Below are 23,727 nucleotides of genomic sequence, written 5' to 3'. Positions count from 1 at the left end.
AACCCCCATAATAAAAATAAACCTGTGAAATTAAACTTATTAATATATTGATTTAACCCAATGTATATAGAATTAGTATCTTGAGTTGAAATCAAAATCTAAAGTGTATAATATTAATTATTAATTATACATACATTGTACAAACTCTTCAAAATTTTGTATTAAAAAGTTGTAGCACATCTCAGTGTGCACTTCCTTCCCTTCACAAAGTTACCCAGTTATAAACAGCATTGCTATAAGGAGATAAGAGGATCTGATATATACATGAGCATACTGGGGGCCTGGTTGTAAGAAAGAAAGACTCCGTTGAGTTGACACAAGTGAAGAATTAAGCCTTGGACTCATCAATAATTGCCAAGACCATGTGCAAATCACAGATAGGCAAAGAAATACCCATCCTGGCTTCCTCTTTTACCTTTCTGTTCCCTCTTATCCTGTGTCTATCAGCTGTTGCTTCCGCTTTCTCCTCCTCTATCTCCCTCCACTCCTTTTGAAGTCTCCTTATCTCTCTCTTCCACTATTCTCCTCTCTACCTTTTCTACAATATAACTTATTTAACTTGTAAAGTTCTCCAGAAGCAATTTTGAGGAAGCATAGCTAATTCTGGAATTTATTTTTAAAGAAATGTTTTTTATTAATTCTTTGAGAATTTCCTGTATTTAATTGTATTTATCCTTAATTCCTATCCCAAGCTTCATGCCCTCTTTTTTATTTTTCAAACAACTCATTAACTCCAGTTTCTGCTGTCTGCATCCTCCTGGGTGTGACATTAGCCACAGGAACATGGTTGACCCATCAGAAGCTACACTCTTAAAGAAACTGAGTCTCCTTTTCCCAGAAACCATCAATTGTCTGTAGCTCCTCATGAGTTGCTGGGGGCTCATGAACCCTTTCCCACTCCAAAATTCTTTCATTTATAGACAATAAGTAAGTAAGTAAGTAAGTAAATAAATGAATAAAAGAGCTAAAAATGGAGAGCTACTGCTCATTTGAAGTCAGAGGATCCCCTCTGAGATGTAGACGTTAGAGAGAGAAGGAACTCCAGGACAGCCAGGGCTATACAGAGAAACCCTGTCTCAAAACAAAACAAAACAAAAACAACAACAACAACAACAAAACCAACCCCCCCCAAACCCCAGAACAAAACAAAAAAACAAAAACAAAAACAACAACAAAAAAAACAAAAATAAGAAGGAAGGGCCTGGAAAACCAAGCTATCCTTTTGGCTGTCTGCATTTTATTGGTTTCTTGACTCTACCTTAACAAGATGCCACATACTGGGGCTTAGAACAATAGGAAGCTACCTTCTCACAGTCCTGAAGGCAAGAAGTCTTAAACAAACAGGTGTTGGTTGGCTTAGCCTCCTCTGGATACTGAGGGGGAAACCACTTCATACCTCTTGCCTTTGGTGGCTTCAGGAAGTCCTTAATCCTCTTTGACTAGCAGTTGTGTCACTTCAGTCTGTCTCCACGATGGCATGGTGCACTCTCTGCATGTCTCTTCATTTTTAATCTCTTTCTCTCTGTAAAGATGCCCAACATTGAAATTAGGACTTATTTGGATCCAGTATTGTGGAGAGCATGGGAGTACTAGCTGTAAAATTTTTAGCAATTAGGATGTGCATACAATATTTGCTTTTAAAATATGCTTGATTTATTCACATAAACATTCCTTATAATATTATGCTAACATAAAAGTAAAACAGATATCACACCAGGAGGGAAGCAGTTGTTTGGGCAAAAAAGTTTGTAGGGGTCCCAAATGGGGAATCTTCTTCAGTGAGAAAGTTTTGGAAGCTTCTAGACTGGTATCAATACAAAACATAGAGAAGCTGTGTTTCAGGCATACAGCAGAGCGATCCTGCACACCATTCCCAAATTTCCAATTTTTGTATAATTTCTTTGGGCAGTAGCTTTGTGTTATGGGGCTCACAGCTTGGGGCTGGTTCACTAGCTCAGCAACACCACCTTGAAGGTAGTTCATTAGCATATCAAGGCCTGTCCTGGGTTTAGCTCCTATCTGTGCTGCCTGCTTGCTGGGCAGGGGCTTGCTTCTGAGGCTTAGGTCTTATTAGATCTATCTGGTGACAGCTCAGGCATGATATGCCAAGGCACACAAAATGGCTTTTCATTAGTTATACAAAATGGTTTTTAAGTTATGTTCCTAACAAATATGGCCTCACCTTTGATGTAAACATCATTTTCTTTGTCCAAATAGTTATTTAGTGCATAATTATACTATAGAGCCAAAAATTAAGCATTTGACATTGGTACAATATATGAATACAGTTCAACATTTTATCACATATTTAAATGTATGTAACCACCACTGAAATCAAGACAGTGATTCTGTGACCTTGAAGATCCTCCTTGTGACTGCTCTTTGTCACATTTGTTTTCTTATCTGTAACATCCCTAGATCCTAGGATCAGTGATCTGTCCTCTTTCTCTCTAATGGTATAATTTCACCAGTGTTAAATAAAAAGAATACAGCATGTGACATTAGATTATATTTTTTTTCACAAAGCACAAGGTTGCTCAGAATTATATAAATGCTTATATGTATTCTTTCTTCTTTTTAATTGTGGGTTCTGTTTTAGATAAGACTTGAACATATATATTTTGAGGAGGCATTTTTGTGTTAATAGCCAGATTAGAGGCACTGTTGATTGATAAATTTGGTTCCCAGAAATGGATGAACAAGGTTATGCTATTTGAAAAGACAAATCTAAAAAAAAGCAATTAAAAGAAGTTTCAAAAAGTGGATAATAATGTACATTCTCAAGAGGTAGGAAGGCAAAGGGTTGCCCTCTCCTATTTGGTGACTGTCCTTTCCCACCATCCTTATGTGGACTGAGAAAGGGAAGGAGCAGGAAAACTGGACTGCATATTAACTGGGGGAAGGGACACTAACATTATTCTGCACTGCCTTCAGAGTGTAGGCTGAGAAGATGCTTAGTAAATGTGTGTTGAGTGGATGAGCCCACAAGGGACTAAACGCAGGGGCCTCCAGGAAGAGGGGGAGGGTGAAAGTCACTGTTAGTGTCCTCTTCCTTCCCTAATATAACCTTTGATACGTGGGCTCTTCATACCCAGATAAAATTACCTATATTCTTTCACCTGTTGATGAAGGTCTCTTCTATCTCATTTTATACATGGCTATTTTTAATTCGATGCATGAAGGAAGAGACCGCAAGGAGGAATCATGTGTTTGAATTATGTGTTTTGTACTTTGAGCTCTGGAAGGCAGAATAGAAGAGGGCTCAAGATTTGATCCTGGATCCCCTACTTTATTTTCTTTCTGGCTTTGATGTATGATTTATTCCTTTTTTCCTCTTTTATGTATGCACTGGGTATTAGATATTTCTTTAGGTGAAGTTATTGTGAAGTATACAATATATACAGGAAGAACATAGACCCCAATACCACAAAAGTAACTTTCACATCCCATACATAGAAACAGAACATTCCCCAAACTCCAGAGTTTCCATCTTGCTACCTCAAAACTTATGTCTCTCTTAATTTTAAATTTTACCTGCTTTTAAACTTACATGGATGAAAAAATGTTTTGTTTTGCTTACTATTTTGTTTATGAGATTAAACTATGCTCTTATAGTTTTATTTTATTAATTCTCCTTATTAAGTAATAGCTCAATTGTGAACATACCATAATTTAACTGTTGGTGGACATTTTGGCTGTATCCAGTTTTAGACTTTCATAAATGAGTCTCTCAATACTGGTTGCTTCTTAAGGTTTCTGGTGTACAGAGATAAGCACCTAAGAGTGGGGTGATCAGCTCTCAGCTTGGTAGAACTTTTCCCAAATTTTGATGTATGTGTATAATCTCACGGTATAGAGGTCCTTGAAGTAGGTTGTGGGTAGTGCCCAGCCTTGCCAATGGCAGATAGGAGTCAGCTCATGTTTAAAAACTTAGTGAAGGCACAAAAGCAGATGAAGTCCAAGTACTATGATGGGCTTCCACATTTTCCTATTACTTGCACATTTAGGTTGCCTTCCCTTCCTGTGATAATGATTCTCCTTTGCTTTGCCAAGTTTACTGGGTAGGTTGAATCAGATTACAGAACATCTGCTTGTAAAGACTGTCCCCCTTCAGGACTTTGACGATTTAGGGGAAGAAAACTAGGAAGTATGCCTCCTCAAGCCTACCATGGCCCAGAGAAATGAGCCGTGAATAGTACTTGTGAACCTTAGAAAGGACTGCCATGTCATGGACAGCCAACCAGGGCAAGTGGAGGGTTTTATTTATCCTTTAAGTGTGGTGGATTTCAGGGCAACTAAACATTTAACTTCTTTAGAAGAGAAACCCAGGTAACTGGAAAAACAACTGATAACTACCATTTAGTAAGAAGGACAGAGATCTCAAGTGCAAAGACTCACTTTATTGAATATTTTCCGCAAATATTAGCATGATAAAAGCCAAGGAAAGGGAGGAGGATGAGGATGATGATGATGAGGAGGAGGTGGGGAGGAGGTTTGGAGCACCGCAACAGTGGTAGGTCGCTTGTGGGGAAGCCTCCAAGACCTTAGAAGGGAAGATAGGATGGAGCTGGGGAGCTGGTGGTGGTGCCTCAGGACCTTTGGCTCTAACACTCATTCCTGTTGAAGCTCTTGACGATGGGTGAAGTTGATGTCTTGTGAGTGGCCTCACAGGTGTAGCTGTTATGTTGTTCATACTCGGCCTTGGTCAACGTGAGAGTGCTGCTCATGCTGTAGGTGCTGTCTTTGCTGTCCTGATCAGTCCAACTGTTCAGGACGCCACTTTGTCGTTCACTGCCATCAATCTTCCACTTGACATTGATGTCTCTGGGGTAGAAGTTGTTCATGAAGCACACGACTGAGGCACCTCCAGATGTTAACTGCTCACTGGATGGTGGGAAGATGGATACAGTTGGTGCAACATCAGCCCCTGAGGAAGGAAGCACAGAAGATGGTATGAAGTAACAAGGAAGGGATCCCTTTCAGTGCATTATGTGTAAACAGTTATGTTATAGACAGACACACAAAAAAGCACGCTTATCCCTACAGATAAGGAACAATGGGGCCAGGATGCACATGTATACGATCTTGTTGTTTCTAAGTTATTCCCTAGTTCCTAGCTACTTCTTTAGAAAGTAAATTAAGTCTGACCCTTTGAAGATATTCTCAGGCTTCCTTCTATTGCCTTTCTTCCCTGAAACTACATTCTTTTCAGTTCCATGCTTCAGACAGAGACCCAGACCAGTTTATCTGACACTCCTGATGTTTGGGAGTCTGAACACAAGCACATAAGGTAAGAGCAGAAACTGGCTTTCATTTTCTCCTGTCTCTTCCAAGAATACTCTGATATTAGCCTCTGTATGGCTTCCTTTGGTGTAGCCAAGCTAAACCTACTGTATGGACAGGGCCTTAAGCCAGGGTCTGTATTTGGGTGTCCAGAAACATTCTGAGCAATTCATCAGACCCTGGTCTAATGGTCTGTAACCACATGGGACAATTTTTAGCCACACCAGAACAGGTCAACTGTAATCTGGGCCACCTGCCTGGGAGGAACTGGCAGACTTCACTTCTGATCTTAAGCAACTGCCAGATGGCCTCTCGGAAAGTCCCCTCTGTTGAGATGCCAACTCTTGGGTGACAGAGGTAGTAAAAACGAAAACTGAGAGTTCTTTACCAAGAAAAACAATAGAATTATGAGCAGCCTTTTTTCCCCTTAAAATAAATTAATAGTTAAAAAGGAGTTGACATCATTTTAAAGTAATTAAAAGTGGTTAAATAACTTAATGACTCTTAAGTAGTTTTAAGAGTTTTAAAGGGTCCTTAAATAGTTGCCTTTGGCCAGGGAAGGGTCAAACACAAAAGCTAATAAATAGTTTTCAAAATTATGGGATTATAGTAGCTGAGTTAAACATTTTTCTATCACAGAATTAAAGTATTGGGAAATATTTTTGTGCTAAATTATTATTAGTCATATTTTTGTATGAAAAAACATATCCTACCTAGCCAGTTAAGATCATGTCACAAATTTATCTTATTTTAACCAGTTAATATGACATATAATTTAGAGGAGTTTAGTGAGAGTTCAGTCAAAGAAGATTTACCATGACTTTTGCTGGTTGTAGATTTTACCTCTAAAAGATTATATACATTAAGCTTTTAATATAACACTGGATAAAACAGTTTATGCCCTTTCTAATTCCCTAATAGAAAATTAAAATAAGGGAATATAATAATAAATGCATTTTATTTATGAAATCTCCAATAAGTCACCCTTTCCTTGTTTTTCTCACATTAGTGTAGTCTGTCACATCTCTGTTCTCTTCAGATTAGTGGCTCTGTTCCTATCACTGTGCCTCAGGAAAGTGGTCCACGCGGAGCAAGGGGTGCTACCGCGGGGGTTCACATGGCCCTTAGCCGCAGGGTGAACGCCAAATGGCTGGCACAGCCGCGAGGTCACCCAGTTGTAAAGAAAAGGTTGCGGACCGTTTCAGTCCATTGCTGGCGATATAAAATTACAAGTGAGTAATAACTGGGAAAACAAAGGGCCAAATGTCTTACAAAACCGTGGCCATTAAAACATATAGTTCAAACCCAACTGTATTTCTACTATTATAATAAAAAAGATCATTTCAAATTTACTTTCATGTAGAAATGAGACAAAGGAAAAAAACCCCTTGAGCTGTCTGTCAAGAACTCGTTCCTACAGAGTCTCTCATTTTGACATTTTGTGACAGATTTTAGAATAAGAATCACACCTCTTCTGATTATTCAGCAAGCCATGGTATCTACATGGCAAGCAGTCATACTTTCAAACAGTTTACTGATTATTTCAGGGCATACTACTGATTTTTGTAGTCATAAAAACTTAGGAGACAAAAGACAGAACTCAGCCTACGGCTCACTCAACTCTGTTATCCCACTTTTATTGCAAAACTCAAGACAGTATTTGTGGAAACTCAACACGAATGACTCTCCTTCTGTTCTCAGAGCTCCAGGCCCCTCTTTGATCTGCACCGTTTCATCCTCTGGGTCATTCAGTTTATCTCCAAAGTTTGTTCCCACATCCATTTTAGGAGCTGAACTTGACTTCAGCCCTTTTCTATCCTGAAGTTCCTTCATTCCTCACCCCCCCCCCCCAAATCTAACACTTAAGCGTCTAGAAGACCACGCTACCTGCAATCAGACCCAGATCTCAATAACTACTCATGTTTATTCTCCAGTCCAATCTCTTGGATGGTGACCATAGTATTAATTACTTTCTCCTCAACTAAAGCCTCTTTTTGTCCCTAATCTCACTAGCTTGATAAACAGAAAATCTGACACTGTATGCCATGTGAACTGATAATGAGCCCTCTCCATTTTCTCAAGATTTTCTGAACTGACTTTAACTCCTAACATGAAAACCTGTGTCTTACACATAAAAAAAGATGAGAAAAGTGTACTTACGTTTCAGCTCCAGCTTGGTCCCAGCACCGAACGTGAGCCACAGTGAGGACTGTGACATGCCCCTCTCTACAAAAACCTGCCTGTGAAGCCAGTCCAACTAGATGGGCCAAATTCAGAGGAAAAGCCCAACTCTTTCTTCTACATTCCCCTTACAAAACTGGTCTCAGAAGCCTAAGACGAGTTTTTCACTCAGCTTTCACACTGACTATTTTCTGGGGGATCTTCTATTGATGCACAGGTTGCCAGGAATGGCTCATTTAGCCAAAATGTCACAAATTCATACAAGTTACCCAAACAGAACCAAAATGCCACAAATAATTGAGCAAAAATCTACTTACGTTTTATTTCCAATTTCGTCCCCCCGCCGAACGTGAATCACAGTGATTCATGTCATTGCGCCCCCCTTTACAAAAACCTCTCTGAGGCTGATCCAGTTAGATAGGCCAAGTTCAGAGAAAAACTGTTTCTTTCTCATTTCTCCCACAAATCTGACATGAGCTTAGTCTGTTTGCTCAGCTTGTACAGTAGCTAGATTTTTGGTTCTCTTCTATTTAAGTTTTGGGTTACAAGGAATAGTTCATTTATCCAATGTACACCACAAACAAATACAAAGGACACAATGGGACCAAAACTTCACAAGCAATTGAGCAAAAATGTACTTAGGTTTTATTTCCAGTCTGGTCCCATCACTGAATGTGATTTACAGTGATTTATTTTAACTTCTACCTCTATAAAACCCTCCCTAGGTAGACAATTATCCCTCTTCCCCTAGTTTAGTTACTTTGGTTTAGAAAGCCTAAAATTTAGCCTAAAATCATTCCAACCTCCTGTGGGACAGTTTTCCCTCCCTAACACCTGATCTGAGAATGGAATTTGCTACATCCCTGAAATCCCCTTAAGAAAAGCACATAACAAAGAACAAAGAAACAAGGTTAGACTCAGTGAACAAGAGTTGAGAAGACTACTTACGTTTGATTTCCAGCTTGGTCCCCCCTCCGAACGTGTACACACAGTGGTGTCCCTTCACTCAACCCCCATACAAAAACTGAGCATGGTCTGAGCACCGAGTAAAGGTTTGTCTAGGGCGGGCTACCCTGCTTCTTTGAGCATTTCTGAAACTATCACTTGTGTTAATTATTACACTGACATTCATTCTCCAGAGAACATGTCTAGCCTATTCCCAGCTTTGCTTACAGAGTTACTATGTATCTTTGCCAGAATCTGGTTTCAGAGTAAGATTTTATACATCATTTTTAGACATAGAAGCCACAGACATAAACAACGGAAGAAAGAGAGTTTGGATTCTACTTACGTTTGATTTCCACCTTGGTGCCTCCACCGAACGTCCACCACAGTGGTAGTACTCCACTGTCTGGCTGTACAAAAACCCTCCTCACTGAAGAGGAACAGAGCAGTGGGTAGCTGTGAAAGCTTAACCTCCTCTCCAAGCATGCGTGGAAGTGCTTGGGCTTCTCTGACAGAGAACTGCTGATTTTCATAGTTGAGACTTCAATTCTTAGAAGATAATGTATTTTATTATTAATGTATATAATACTAAATATTATATCTTTTGCTTTAGAAGCATGTCACATAGGACTGCTTATTATTTGTTCATTGAAAAATAAAAAAATGGGCTGGAGAGGTGGCTCAGCAGTTAGTGGCACTTGCTGCTCTTCCATAGGACCTTAGTTCTAGTACTATAAGTAGCTCACAACTGTCTATTATTCCAGCTGCAAGGAATCTGATAGCCTCTGCATCCATAAGTACATGGCATTCACTCACACATAAATAAAAGAACTCTAAAAAGGAGGAAAACAAACAAATTGGATAGCCAGTTCTTTGTAACTTTTCCAGGGCTGAGTGGTGGTGGTGGTGGTAATTCTGCAAATTATAAATTTTAAATGGTATTAATTTAGAACTCACTAGCATCTCTTAGTTAATAATAACTAAGCCAGTCTTTCTATTTGAACTTCTTTGCTTTAATGCTGTTTCATAGAAGGTACACAAAATTATATCTATATGTTAAGGTTCATATCCTTTGGAATTGAGTTATGGATACAACAGCAACCATTAATAAAGGAGAAAGATAAGCTTTCACTCTGGGATTGGTCTGTTGTTAGGACAGGTGAAGCTCAACTTTCACCAAGATCAACCACATTCATGATACCTTTGAAGTTAGTGTCTCCAATTAAAGACGCTGAAAGCTTGCTTTGAGTTTCAGCTTTATTTACTACAGTCTTGTTTCTCTTGTAACTACCCATTCCCATCCCCTTCCTACCACCCCAAAGTCCTTCCAATCCTGCCACAGCCTTCCACATTTACAAGGCATCTTCTCTGCTTCTGAACACCCTGTCCTCCCTATCCCTTGAGCTGTCATTCAAGATTCAGCTCAAGGGATTCTTTCTACCACCGAGTTGGCTTTATAGATAGGCTGTTAGGCCTGTAGAACCCATTTGCTCTGAGATAGTAAGATGTTTGTTATTTTATTAGCTAGGATTTTGGGAATTCTGGTCCATTTATTTTTAATTGACAAGCACTCATCAGACATTTGCAGAATAAATGAAAAAGAAAAGCAATAAAAAAGCCAATAGTATAGATCAATGATAGTAATCTACAACAGACAAAAGGTTAGTACTGACCTCTACAAGAATCAACTTTCTTAGAAAAATTGCAACTCTAACCAAGATTAGAGAGGTCTACTTGTTTATGTTATTAGGGTTTTGCTAATCTGGAATGGCAGATTCTACATGTGTTTCACCAGAAGATGGAGAAAGAAAAGAATCAAGTAGGAAATAGAAAGAAAAGAGAAATTGTCAATAAAACTTAACTATGTAAAGTAGCTGATGATCTCAATTAACATGGATGGTAAAGAGAATGAAAAGTGATTTTTCTCTGTAGTTATGGAAGCGATATCAACCATAAAAATTGATGTTTGTTGAGAACTTATAAAATGCCAGACATCATATATGGCTTATTATATTTAGCTATCCATAAGACTCTATGAGCTAGAAATTAATATTGTATGTCTGTGACATTAAAGAACAAAGCTTAGACCTAAATCTGCTGTTTAGGTCTAAGTGCACAGTTATCAGAGTAGACACGAGGGACAAAATTACCGAATAGGAGCAGCATGCATGTAAGAGAGAGAATACTGGAGTAGGAGGAAGGGGAACCCCTTAGGCCATCCTGGGGTGGGAAATGAGAGCTAAGTGTGCTCAGATGTCTGTAGAGACCACATTATTTTTTAAAAGGTAGAAAGAATAGGAATACCAAATATCCATCGATAGGAGTTTGGATAAACTAGTTTATGTAGACCACAATGAACACAAATCAGTTAATAAAAGGAAATATGTTTCTAGATATTTTCGTGAAAATATGGGGCACTGGATATGATGTATGGTCTGACTGTAAAACGGATGCTGTAGTACAGGCTTCTTCTAGGAGGCTGCACAAGCTGTGCTTAGAGGTTTCCCCTGGGGCAGCTCAAGGGCAGTAAGGACACATACTGTCCTCCTATCTATTATATATGTGTGCTTACATGGCATATTGGCTGTTATATTTGCTTCTTTTATTTTATACATTCATTATATAGTTTTCAGAGACCATTTTAAGTTGTATAGGTGTGCAGAGACTACACCATCAAAAATGTAAATTCTGAAATTACCTTTTTCTTTTTCTCAATTAATTTTTAAAAATATCTTTAAACAGAGTTCAAAAACGGTAAAAGCCTCTCTGGTTCTGCACAGGAGATATTTTTTTTCCAAACAGAGAATGAGGGACTATAACATGGGAGTGGACTGCATGAGTTGGCAGCATAAGAGAAACATTTTGGAGGAAACAAGATCTAGTTTGAACTAGATCGTTATGAAGCCGTGTTTGGTCATACAGTCGTGGTTGATGGATATGAGTTAAGATCTCTACTCTAGAGGTGGTTGAAACCTTTAATTTGGGATTCATTATTTGCAGACAAAGAATGTGTCAGGAGCATCGATGAGGCTCTTCTGGGATCTATGATCCTGTAGAGTGTCCATGTTGGGTATTGATTGGTCTATTGAGGAAAGGCTAAGTATCTATAAGACAATCCGTGTGGTTCCTGGACTTAACTCACTAGAGTGATGAGAATAGAATTCTTGGGGAAGCACCTCAATAAATTCATTCTATTTTTTTAAGCTTAATTAATTTTAATTTTTTTAATTAATTTTTTTATTAGGTATTTTCCTCGTTTACATTTTCAATGCTATCCCAAAAGTCCCCCATAGCCACCCCCCAATCCCCTACCCACCCACTCCCTCTTTTTGGTCCTGGGGTTCCCCTGTACTGGGGCATATAAAGTTTGCAAGTCCAATGGGCCTCTCTTTGCAGTGATGGCCGACTAGGCCATCTTTTGATACATATGCAGCTAAATAAATTCATTCTTAATGTTGCTTCCCACTTCACCCTCACCAAAGGCAATCCTCAGAGTAATTTTTAACCTGTTTGTAGAGAGAAAGGGAGATGGGGAAAAGGAGGGAGAGGGAAAGGGAGCCACTGAGCATAAAAACACATCTTTAAATTATTCCAAACATACTTCACAAACTACATTAGTGACATCTTTAGATATAACAATTCCAGAAACTTTTTTTTTTGTTGCTGTTGCTAAGTAATTTTTCCATCATTAAACAGTCTTTTAAGGGAGGGTTTTTTTTTCATATTAGTAACAGAGAGGATTATCCTGCATGTCAGAAACAATTTTGTTCTCTGCAAAGTTTGAAGGTTGTTGGCTTCCCTACCTGGCACTGGAATATTCTTGTCTGAGAGCTGCCTTGAAGTCTCTGGTCCAATTTTTTCTTCCCAGTTTATCAGTCACGACAGAGTCCTTGATAGTTCTTGCTTCAGATGGACTTGTCTTTGGGCAGTAAATCACCGTCTTGGACAGGAAGGAGGGAGACAAAGGAGGCCACTTGAGGATGAGACGCTCTTTATGTCCATTCCCACTTGTCCCTGAAGAAAGGCATGTGGACACAAGCCAAGTCCTTTCCTGTGTGTGCATGTGTGCATGTCACAACGTGGCACAAAAGTCTGGTCCCAGTCTGGAAAGTGAAGATGTGTTTCTTGATTTCAGAAGGACATTAGGCTACAGCCATTTCACTTCACATGAAACAGAAAACAGTAAGTGGGTCAGGGTTTACTAACCTCAGAGGGGCTAAGCCTCTGAAATTTACATATTGGCTGTTGTGGGTTCCAGCTTACTCTATACGTGTGATAAACTGAATTCTGAGCTCTCTGCCTTCCCCCATGTGTCTACCACTGACATATTGTGCTTGGTTGTTTTTACCATTCCAGTTTTGTTCCCCATGTGATGTAATTTGGCATATGTGTGCTATAATTGAATGGCCTTCTTTGGATAGATCATTGAGGAAGAAGGTGGTAGGTAGCTGGTTTGAAGATGTTTTGTCTTGTCCATAGACTTGTAAGGTTATTGTGCTAAATAGAGGAATTAAATATGAAGATCAATCTATAGGAAGCTCTAGCAGTAGTCATTGGATTGTACAAAAATACAACTGCATGCACCCCTAGCATAAGAGACATGATCTGTACATAAGCTTATTAAGCTAAAAAAATATTTTTTCCAGGCAGGAATAACAAGGCATGGAGCCTAACTGCATCAAGATATTCCAGCGAGGGCTGTGGAAACCACCAGAGAAACACTTCTGTCCACATGCATGCTCTGGGCAAAGGGTTGGGTGTATAACTACTGCCAGTGAAGCCTGGGAACTGAAGAAATTGAAGAAGAATGTAGAGATTGGCTGAGGTCTATGGACCCACCAGGCTACAACCTCATCTCCCTGCCTTCCACCTCTGCTTGTACCTGTGTACTTTTAGTATTCCACTTTCCCCTTTCATACTGCATATCACCTCCCCTACCTCCTCACTTCTTCTTTTAAAGTACTTTTATGGTTCACAGTCTCTACGCTCCTGACCCCTGTCTAAACTCCCACATAAATACTCATACACAAAAATTAGAAGCTGGGATCTGCTCATGACAGAGAATGTCCCCCCGCCCCAGTTCCACTTATTTTCCTATCTTATTATACGACTGGGTAAAATCCATAGTGTTTACATACAATATTTTCATGATTTATTCATCAGTTTGTGGACATCAGGTTGATATTACTTCTTAGGTTTTGTGTCTAGAACATCAATACACATGAATGTATAAGGTTCTCTAGTAGGATATAGCCCTTTGTACACAAGTCCAGGAATGATATAAATAGGTTTTATGGTAGTTCTGGGTTTAATCTTTTGAGAACAGTTATACTTATTCCCACGGTGGCCACACAGCGTACACTCACAGCACTGTGAGTAACGACTCCTCTTTTCCATCATCCTCAGCAGCATTTGTTGTCACGTCTTTGCTTTTAATTAAAAAAAAACTTTTAATTAATTTTTTTAAGTTTCCCATCATACCCAGTCCCACTAATGTTCCTTTACCCTCATATCTGCCCTTTGCCCTTGCAACCTCCCCCCTCCTACACACACACACACACACACACACACACACACACANANANANANANANANANANANANAGAGAGAGAGAGAGAGAGAGAGAGAGAGAGGAGAGAGAGAGAGAGAGAGAGAACAGAAGCATGGAAATCTCATCATGGAAGCTGTAGTCTGTCACAGTGTGTTCCAAAGTATGTCCCTCTGTCCACACGTCTTCATTTTCTTTCCTGAGTACTGAAGGCGTTGAGGGGGAGGTGTGGAGGGGACATCAACCATGCACACATATCACCTTGTAGCAGACTTGTGGTGGACCCAGCTCTTGGTGCTGGCTCGTCTGTGTCCCCACCACCAAGGTCAACTCTGCTGTGTCCTCCAATGCTCCTGACCCTGTGGTAACTTTTCTGACTGCTGAGGTAGTGAGGGGTGGGAGTGGGCATCACCCCTGCACCTGTGCCAGCCCTCTGCAGAAGAAGGAGGGGGTCAACTCTCCCACACTCAGGCTCTTGGGGCTTGCTCACTTGCCACCAGGGCCCGCTCCACGGTGCTAGCTGGGCGAGGTGCAGGGCCTGCTCTCCCAAGTGCTGCCATGGTGAGAGGCGGGACTATCTTTTTAGAGAGCTGCAGCCAGTGAGGGGCAGGGACAGTTCTGCACAGTCCCTGGACATTCATGTCGACCAAAGTGGCTGCCCAGACCAGGGACGTCCCCATGTTCTCAGGTGGCAATGTGAGCCTCGGATATCACCCCCAACCCTGCCGCTACTCTGCGTAGCCTCAGCCTCAGCCCCGACCCTCAGCAGAAGCTGAGGCTGGGATCTCACCATGGCCTCACTCACAACAGGCTGCTGTCAAGCTGCTGCATTTCTCTCTCATCTGCCCACCACTCACTCGTGCATTGTGGAGGCTCCTGATATAGACGGGCCCCTAGGTGACATTCACGGCACTGCGTGGTGTGGCAGCAAGTGGTGCTTTTGGCTGTCTATGCCATGCACCTGAGGGTTTGTGGGTGGCATCGCGGTCTTCAGGTCTCTGTCTTCCTTCTTCCGGACTGTGTTGGGTAGGTGGTAGGCAGGCCCCTGTGCATCTTCGGCCCTCCCATGCTGTAGGGTGGAGGACCTGCCCCACATGGTGTTGCAGAACTCTGTCTTCCTCCTCTTGCGCTGCACTGTCTGGATTTGATTTGATTTTTATGTCTCCCAGGCATAAAACAGCTTAGGCCACTGAGCCAGCCATCAAGCTAGGATGAACAAAGGACTGCCATGCCATCTGCTCTGCCCCTGACTGATAGAAGAACACCACCACCACCAAGGTGACCCTTTGCCCATTGCCAGGGGTTATCAGCTGTTTTCTTAATAATAGCCATACTGACTAGAGTGAGATACATACTGTTATTTTAGTTTTTATCTGCAACTTCCTGATGATTACATAATTTTGTCTATCTATATTTCTTTATTCAGTCCATTATCTCATTTATTGATTGGACGTTTTATACTTTTGGTGTTTAATTTTTGCAGTTCTTTATATATTCTAGGAGCCAATCCCTCGTTAAAGTAAAGCAATTCTTTTTCACTCTGTAGCTGGACTATCGTTATGTCGATGGTTTCTCTTACTGTGCAGAAGCCATTTAGTTTTATATAATCCTCCTTATCAATTCTTGAGAATATTTCCAGTGATATGGAGGTTCTGTTCAGAAAGTTCTTGCCAGTTCTTACACTTCAAATTTTTTTTCCTGTGCAGTTTCAACTTTTCACGTTTTGAATCAAAGCCTTTGACCCAACTTTGAATTGATTTTTGTGCAGGATGACAGATATGGATCCAATGTAGTCCTTGTGGATGTCTAATTTGCAACTTGTTTTTTTTTTCTAATGCACATTTATTTTTTTTTTTTTTAGCACGTTTGTCAGAAATGATCTGTCCACAGAAGTGCAGGTTATGGGCCCTCTTCCAGTTCATTGTTCTCTGTCTGCACTCTCTTTGTCATTACACCTCTGTGGGATAACGTGAGGTCCAGTGATGTGATGTGGTGATGTGATGTGATGTGATGTGATGTGATGTGATGTGGTGATGTGATGTGATGTGATGTGATATGATGTAGGGTTTGTCCTGCTTGCCTATTCATGGTCTTTTGTGTTTCCATACAAGCTTAGTATTATCTTTCTAGTTCTGTAAAGAATGTCACTAGAACCATGATGGTGATAGCATTAAATCTGAAGATTGTGTTTTTTAGTACAACATTTCACACATTATTTCTCCCAATCCAGGACATAGATGCCTCTCAGGAAACCCATTCTTTCCTGTGCCTTTGTGATGGCCGGTGTCATTCTTCCTTTACTGTAAAGGATTTAAAACTATCTTGTAGTGTTGTCTTGGCACGCACAAGCTCACTTATAGATTGCTTGTTACACGAGTAACTTTGCTATCAATTTAAAGCTCCGTTAGATGGTATTTACTTTCCGAATTGAAGTGCATCATCTCATGCTTTCCTGGCTTTTAGGACTGTAGAGGGGAGGCTTTGTGTGTTCTGGTATTTGTGTCCTGTGCATGAGCTGGTGTTTCCCCTACAGTTCCTAACATTTGTTCTTTGCTTAACATTTTTTTTTTTTTAATTTTCTGATTATAAAATGGAGTGAAGAGGATTTTCTCTTGTGAAGTCTGTTTAGAGTTCTCAATTCCTTTTTTATTTCACTGTCTGTTTCTTTTTCTAGACTTGGGAAAAAGGAAAAATAGGGAAAAAAGACGTAACAATAATGAAAGTGTTGACAACCAAAAACTAGAAGAGAAAAAGGTAAAACTTAAGAAAAGTATAAAATAATTAGAAGTATGAATATGTGCGTGTGTGTGTGTGTGTGTGTGTGTGTGTGTGTGTGTGTGTGTAAGGGACACAGGAGTAAACAAGGAAAAAAAAGAAACTAAGGAAAAAACCTGCTCTAAACTGTAAAAATGCATGAACAAAATTAAATGTATGAAAAGAGATAACAATACACACACACACACACACACACACACACACACACATATCATCTTGTGCTTTCCTGGCTTTTAGGACTGTAGAGGGGAGGCTTTGTGTGTTCTGGAATTTGTGTCTTGTGCATGAGTTGGTGTTCCCCCTACAGTTCCTAACATTTGTTCTTTGCTTAACATTTTTTTTTTTTAAATTTTAAATTTTAAATGATATATATATCCACCCCAAATACATACAGTAAAAATCCTGCTAAGTGAGTATTGTGGGGGAATACACAGAGGAAGCAATAGAGAGGAAGATGTGAGGCTGTGTTGGAGCTGCCTCTTGAGAAAAGCACACTCATGGAGGAAGAGGGTCAGGTGAACTTGTGGGCACATCCTTCCGTTTATGTTTTTGCTGAGTCTGTGTTTGTCTTGTTAGCATGAGAGAGTTTTCCTTGTTGCTGACTAGAGGCCTCTGCTGGCCTCATTGAGCTTTGCAATCTGTCTTTCACCGACTTATTTTTATCCAAGACTGATCCCAATGCAAGAGGTTTCTGCATCTGTACTTTAGCATGTGAGAGCTAGCTCTGTGCCTGTCTTGAGGGTGGGACTGCTCTGCTTCGGTTAGCTTTTCTTTCAGGAGTAGCTTTCGCTCCCCTTTCCCTTCTAAGGAAGTGTAAGCTGGGGGCAGCATTTAGCTGATTTCTCTGTCATACTTTCCTCCCACCCCCCTCTTCTTTTCAAGTATTCTTTTACCTTTAAAATTAGCTTCTGAAATTCTTCCTCTATTTCTCTCTGCGGAAAAGAGTCCATTTAGTCCACAGACTCACCTTTCTCATAGAGGCACTCTTCTATTTTATCCATGTGAATTAAAGTCCCCGTGTTCCCTTCAACTCCCTCCCCAAGAACCTGCACCTTCCGTTGACCACTTTACAAAGGCTGAATCACTGATTAGAACCCTGACGCCATTATTGATGCTACGTTGTGCTTGCAGACAGGAGCCTGGATGACTGTCCTCTGAGAGGCTCTAACAGCGGCTGACTGAGACAGATATTTACAGCCAACCATTGAACTGAAGTCGGGGACCCCTATGGGAGAGTTAGGGGAAGGACTGAAGGAAAGGAAGGGATGGCAACTCTATAGGAAGATGAAGAGTGTCATCTAACCCAGACCCCTGAGAGCTCCCAGAGAGAAAGCCAGCAACCAAAGAGCATCCATGGGCTGGTCCGAGCCCCCTGGCACATATGTAGCAGACACATTTGTCTGGCCTCAGTGGGAGAGCACGAGCTAATCCTGTAAAGACTTGATGCCTGAGGGAAGCGGGATGACTGGGGTGGGGGTACCCTCTTAGAGGCTAAGGGGGTGTTGGGGAAGAATTCTGCAAGGGGAGGCTGTGGGGGGCGGCAACATTTGGGAAGTAAAACAACAGCAGTAAGAACAATAATGATAATAAAGAACTTCAGTGACTGTGGAGGGGTGGAATCTGTGCAGGCCCAGAGACAAGTTATCTTTAGCTCCCTCAAGTGGCCATTAACTGCTACTTGAGGCCATTTACTGCCGTCTGTGACTGTTAGGTAAATCCTTTGGAATACATGAACAGATCCCAACTCATCCTGACTTGAGTTGTTGGCTGAGCAGCATCCTCACGGCAAACGCTGGGAACGTCAGATAGCATCCGAGGCCTGTAGCAGAGGTTCCCCACTTTGCTTTAACCTGCACTCCTGTGCCCATCAATAAATTTGAAAAGTACCTTGTAGCCTCTTTTTTTTTTTTTTTTTTTTTTTCTGTTACTGTAAAGCCTCTGAAAATTGTACCTTGTTGGAATTTAAGGTAACCAAAATCTAGGAATCTTGGAAGGGGCAATGGTGGAGAGAAAGGAAAAACTGTTTAGGACAAATTTTGTAGGAAGTAGGAATGTAGTGCAGAAAAATGGGAAAGAGGAGAGGGGGAGAGATGGCCAATCAAAGCTGAGGGTGCATGAAAAAGCCGTGAGGAAGCGCACTACTTTGCAAGCGATTTAACGTACAATTAATAAAAAGGAGTTGCTGTGAGGTGCCCTGCATGGGAGGATAAAGCTGCCTTGGAAGCCATAGGTTATTAAATAAAAATCCTGGTGCCAGGGGTGAATACCATGCTGTATGTTGGTCATTGAGGTCCTTAAGGTCCCTCAAACAATATAGGCAATTACCATAGCTAATTTCTAGATGCTAAGACCCTATTGCTGGATACACCATGCTCTTGGTTATAGACCATGGAAAAACCCAGCTGGAACTGTTTGGAGGCTTCCTTTCAGCTGGGTGGATTTTACAGTGCCAGACGATGGTACACGGTCTTCTGGGTGAGGGGGCTAATCAGCAGCTGTATTTAGCTATAGACCCTGTGCCCTATTGGATCTACCCCACGGCAGGTAAGATATGCCCACTGGAGCAATAGTGGTATGGCTAGAATGGGGGTAACCAACCATTTTCTGATTGGGTTTGAGGTCCACTCCACAGTATTCATTCCTGCTACTGTAAACCTGGTTAAAGGCTTATGCGGGTGTGGTCAAAGGCCTTAGTGGGAAACTTACTGCTGTTGTTTCACTAAATGGACATGATTTGTTTTTTGAATGGCCTTGTAAATATTGCTAGGTTGAAAACCTATAGATTAGTGTTGCTCAGACCCCCCTCCCTTTTGTGTGTGTGTGTTTTATGCAGAGACTTATAACGGGTCAAAGCGCTGAAAATAAGGGATGATTGAGTGCTCAGCCATCAATGGTTCGTTTATGTCATCACCATACAAGGTTCAGAGTACACAGTGGAAGAAGGGGTAGAAAGAACACAGAGTTGGTGGAAGGAAAGGGGCTTTGTGCACCATCCTTGGGAACCAGACATGGCTGTTGCACTCACGGACTCAGAGCAGCTTGATTACTTGCTCACAACCAGAAGATCTGGCCTGCCAATATTCCATCATGGGCAGGGCAGGGGCTTATGAGGCTCTATTCTTCCTTTAAGATTTATAGTCAGTTAAGGACTTCTAGCTAGGTTAATTGGGGCTTATAAGCCCCCCACCCTTTCCTAAACAGCTTTTGGCTGTTAATAGTTGCTAGGGGAGGGGAGAAAAGTTTCTTCAGTGATACCCACTGCTAAGTTGCTCATGCTTTGTTAAATAACCCCTAACCCGAGTTTATGTAAGTTACCTCAGCTAAACTCAACTGGTTATCAAAAAGTGTGTGGGGTTGTGGGAAGGTGGTTTAGCGGCCAAGAACACTTGATGCTCTTGCAGAGAGCCTGAGTTTGATTCCCAGCACCCACAGCAGGCAGTTCACAACTGTTTGTAACTCCAGGTCCAGGCAATTGGACACATTCTCATGGTCCATACACACACACACACACACACACACACACACACACACACACACACACGTGTACACATAAATAAAAATAAACCTTAAAAATGGACACAAAATTAGCAGGGATGTAGTTAGAGTGTGAGGGAGATAAGAGAAGGTAATCAGTCTTGAATATGATTAAAATACAGGATATGTGTGTATCTCATACACACATGTCAAAGAGATGTGTGTGGTGGTTGCCAAGGGTAGTTGGGTGGTGGAGATGAGTAAAACAGTCATATTAGGAGGCCCATTACTCATGGGATCACTGAGGCAGGAGCTATGCATTCTTTTTTTTTTTTTTTTTTGAGCTATGCATTCTTAACCCATTGTTAAATCACTTTGAATGACAACTTTATTGTAGATGTGTCTTTTAATGTCAATTTTCCTGATAGCTTGGATGATTTGAATGGTAAATTAAGACTGCTTCATCCTATGGAGCTATGTATGGCCTTGAATGAAGGAATATCAGTCAAGAAGGCAGTCTGAAGGTGTGTGACTTCATTCTGAGTGTCTGAGGGACTGATATGATTGGGACAGGTGCAGCCCTTCATGCTTGGTGAGAATACTGTTCTTCATTGGTGTGATGTACTGCCATGTGCACACACACTGGACACACTCCCACTCTGGCTATATAAATGCTCTGCTTGGTTCACTCTGCAAGTTAACCTGGAGATACCAGCTAGATGTTGCTCTCTGGTGTTGAATCTGAAGCATTAAGTTGCAATAAAAGGCCCCGTCTTGCCTATTTTTGCATTTTATCATTAGTAGAGTGAGTTGAGCTGGTAACACGAGGAAAGGAAGGAAGTAGGGACAATGAAGGCAATGTCAGTAGTGAAGGAAGTGTCCTTGGTGACATCGGCAGTGCCATCAAAAGGCTGTGGCAGAGATGAGGAGGAGCAGAGGCAATAGAGACAGCTGCTGAAGACAAGAAACTTCTGGCCCTGGTACTGGGAGATTTCTAAGGAACCGTCAAAGGCCCAAGGTCTCAGACACCCCAGGTTACCAGCTCAACTCACTCTATTATATATGTGTGTATATATAGTACACACACACACACACACACACACACACACACACACACACACACACTGTGCGTGCATGTGAACACAGTGCATGAGGAGGCCAGAAGAGATGTTCAGATCCTTAGAGATGAAATTACAGGCTGTTATATGTAACTGCATGTGAGCTGCCTGATATGGGTGCTAGGAACTGAACTTACATCCTCTGCAAAAGCAGGGCACATCTTAACCATTGAGCCACCTCTCCCTAGCCATCCTGTTGGATTTCAAAACCTGGAACAGTAGGCCTCTGGCTCTCAGGGCTTGGAGCTGTAAGCTTCTGGGACTCCCTCCAAGCCCAGGCTTTTGGAACTCCAAGGCCTGGGACTAGAGACCAAAGAGAGCTTTACTCCCTATCTTGGCAGGTCAGAACCACGGCAAGCCGTTTGATACCAGTAAAAGGTGGAAAATATTAACTTGTAAAATTGAAGTTAATTATACAATTTGCTTGTGTCTCTGAATTGTAGAAACATTGTTTAGATATCAAAAATGAAAGCAACGAAAAGGAATCGATCTCACAGAGCCACTAAACAGCTCATTATCTGTGCATGGCAGGGGGCAGAAGCTGTGTCAGCAGAGAAGCTGTGTCAGCAGAGAAGCTGTGTCAGCAGATGGCAGTGCTGTATAAGCAGTGAGCCTACAGAGGCCCCATCATGGGTCACTGAGCTGGCCTGCAAACAAAGCCAGTGATCTGAATCTGGTCAGGTCTCCACCTCTATAATGGGATCAGACTGTTGTTTAAAATAAATCTTTCCTCCCCAACTTTTTCGTGTGTGTGTGTGTGTGTGTGCATGGGAGATACACACACACACACACACACACACACACACACACACCCCATACCCTCCCTCCCCTTGAGTAAGTATCTATGTAGGTATATAGGTACAGTACATGCTTCCTTCCTATCTGAACGTCTTTTTCTTCTCAGACTATTTCTAATACATATGAATGGGTGTGGCACAGGAAACAGTGACAAGGAAATGATCTCACAGTGCCTCCAGTTTATCACCAGAGCAAGTCAGGGTGCTAATGCTGTGTCAGCAGATGGCAGTGTTGTATAAGCAGTGAGTCTACAGAGGCCCAGTCATGGGTCACAGAACTGTCCTGCAAACAAAAGCAGAGATCTCTCAGATCTCTGCTTTTTCTGTTTTTCTGTTTTTTCTGTTTTTCAGATCTCTGCTCTTCTGTTGTTTTCAGAAGATCCCTCTTTCTCCTTTTCCCCTATCTCTCTGTCACACATGTATGAGCATTCCCCCCATCCCCCGCCCCACATATACACACGGTTTCCACCTATCAGAACATTGTGGTTTTTTGACTTTTCAGACTTTATTTCTAGTTTGTATGGATAGTTTCAGCACAGAGAAACGGCAGTAAAAGCCACAGTCAACAGGGCCAGTTATCAGGCTTTTAATTATGTTGAAGATAAATAATCTTTAACAAATCAACAATAGGTGATGCTTCATTGATGATAAATTGCCTCATTAACACAGCTGTTTTGAATATAGGTTACCTGAAATAGATATTTTTTTTTGTTTTTTGTTTTTGTAGTTTTCTATGCTCTAAAGAAGGTTTATATAACAACAACAACTACATCATCACCATCAACACCATCAACATCATCATCAACAACAACAACAGCAGCAACAACTACTACTACTACAAAAACATATGCTAGAACTTTTCAAGAAAATGACCTTGAACTTTCCCACAGAGGAGGGGATGGTGGGCCTCTCCCAATTGTTTTACGATCTTTGATTATTGATCTTTTCCAGTTGAACACATCTTCTGGAGTCAGGGTTACTTCTCTTTTCACAGAACATCATGGGCTTCATCTACAGCATGGTTCTACCTCTTTAAAAGCAGGACACACTCCTCCAAACTTAAGCTCTTCAGGAGCTATAGATAGAGTTGTTTTCTCTTTGCTCCTTCATAACATGATTTTTGGCATATTTTAGCTTTAAATAGCTCAATATTCATCTGTTTTAATGATCCTTTTCAAGAAAAAGATATTTCAATCACAGTTTTATTCACTTTATGACCACATTTTTCATTAGTTTCTGCTTTTCTTCTTTACGATGTTTTATTTGCTTTTCATAGGTTTGTCTTTCCATTTCTATGTCCTTAATTGAACAGTTGCTCTATCTATGTGCACACTTGTTTTCTGAACGCATGAATAAATAACACATAATCACTGGAATACTGATATTTACATTTGAATACTAGCACACATTTTATTTTTTATTTTTTTATTTTAATTTTTAATATTTTTTATTACGTATTTTCCTCAATTACATTTCCAATGCTATCCCAAAAGTCCCCCATACCCCCTCCCCACTTCCCTACCCACCCATTCCCATTCTTTTGGCCCTGGCGTTCCCCTGTACTGGGGCATATAAAGTTTGCAAGTCCAATGGGCCTCTCTTTCCA

The 23,727-nt window shown here is 41.0% G+C and overlaps 1 non-coding gene and 1 gene segment (V, D, J or C); both read right to left on the bottom strand.

Annotated features, from left to right (window-relative positions):
• Positions 1 to 4,380: 4,380 nt before the first annotated feature.
• LOC110296839 overlaps positions 4,381 to 23,727 on the bottom strand; it is a 23,083-nt gene continuing 3,736 nt past the window's right edge. The window contains 2 exon segments of the V gene segment in view: positions 4,381 to 4,927; positions 7,782 to 7,819. Of these exon segments, the coding sequence occupies positions 4,605 to 4,927; positions 7,782 to 7,819 (361 nt within the window).
• LOC115031380 lies at positions 15,114 to 15,262 on the bottom strand. The gene has a single exon (XR_003837021.1). It is a non-coding gene; the product is annotated as a small nucleolar RNA SNORA48 (small nucleolar RNA).

Source organism: Mus caroli, chromosome 6 (genome assembly GCF_900094665.2).
Source record: "Mus caroli chromosome 6, CAROLI_EIJ_v1.1, whole genome shotgun sequence".
Taxonomy (NCBI): Eukaryota; Metazoa; Chordata; class Mammalia; order Rodentia; family Muridae; genus Mus; species Mus caroli.
This window is presented reverse-complemented; position numbering and strand designations above follow the sequence as displayed.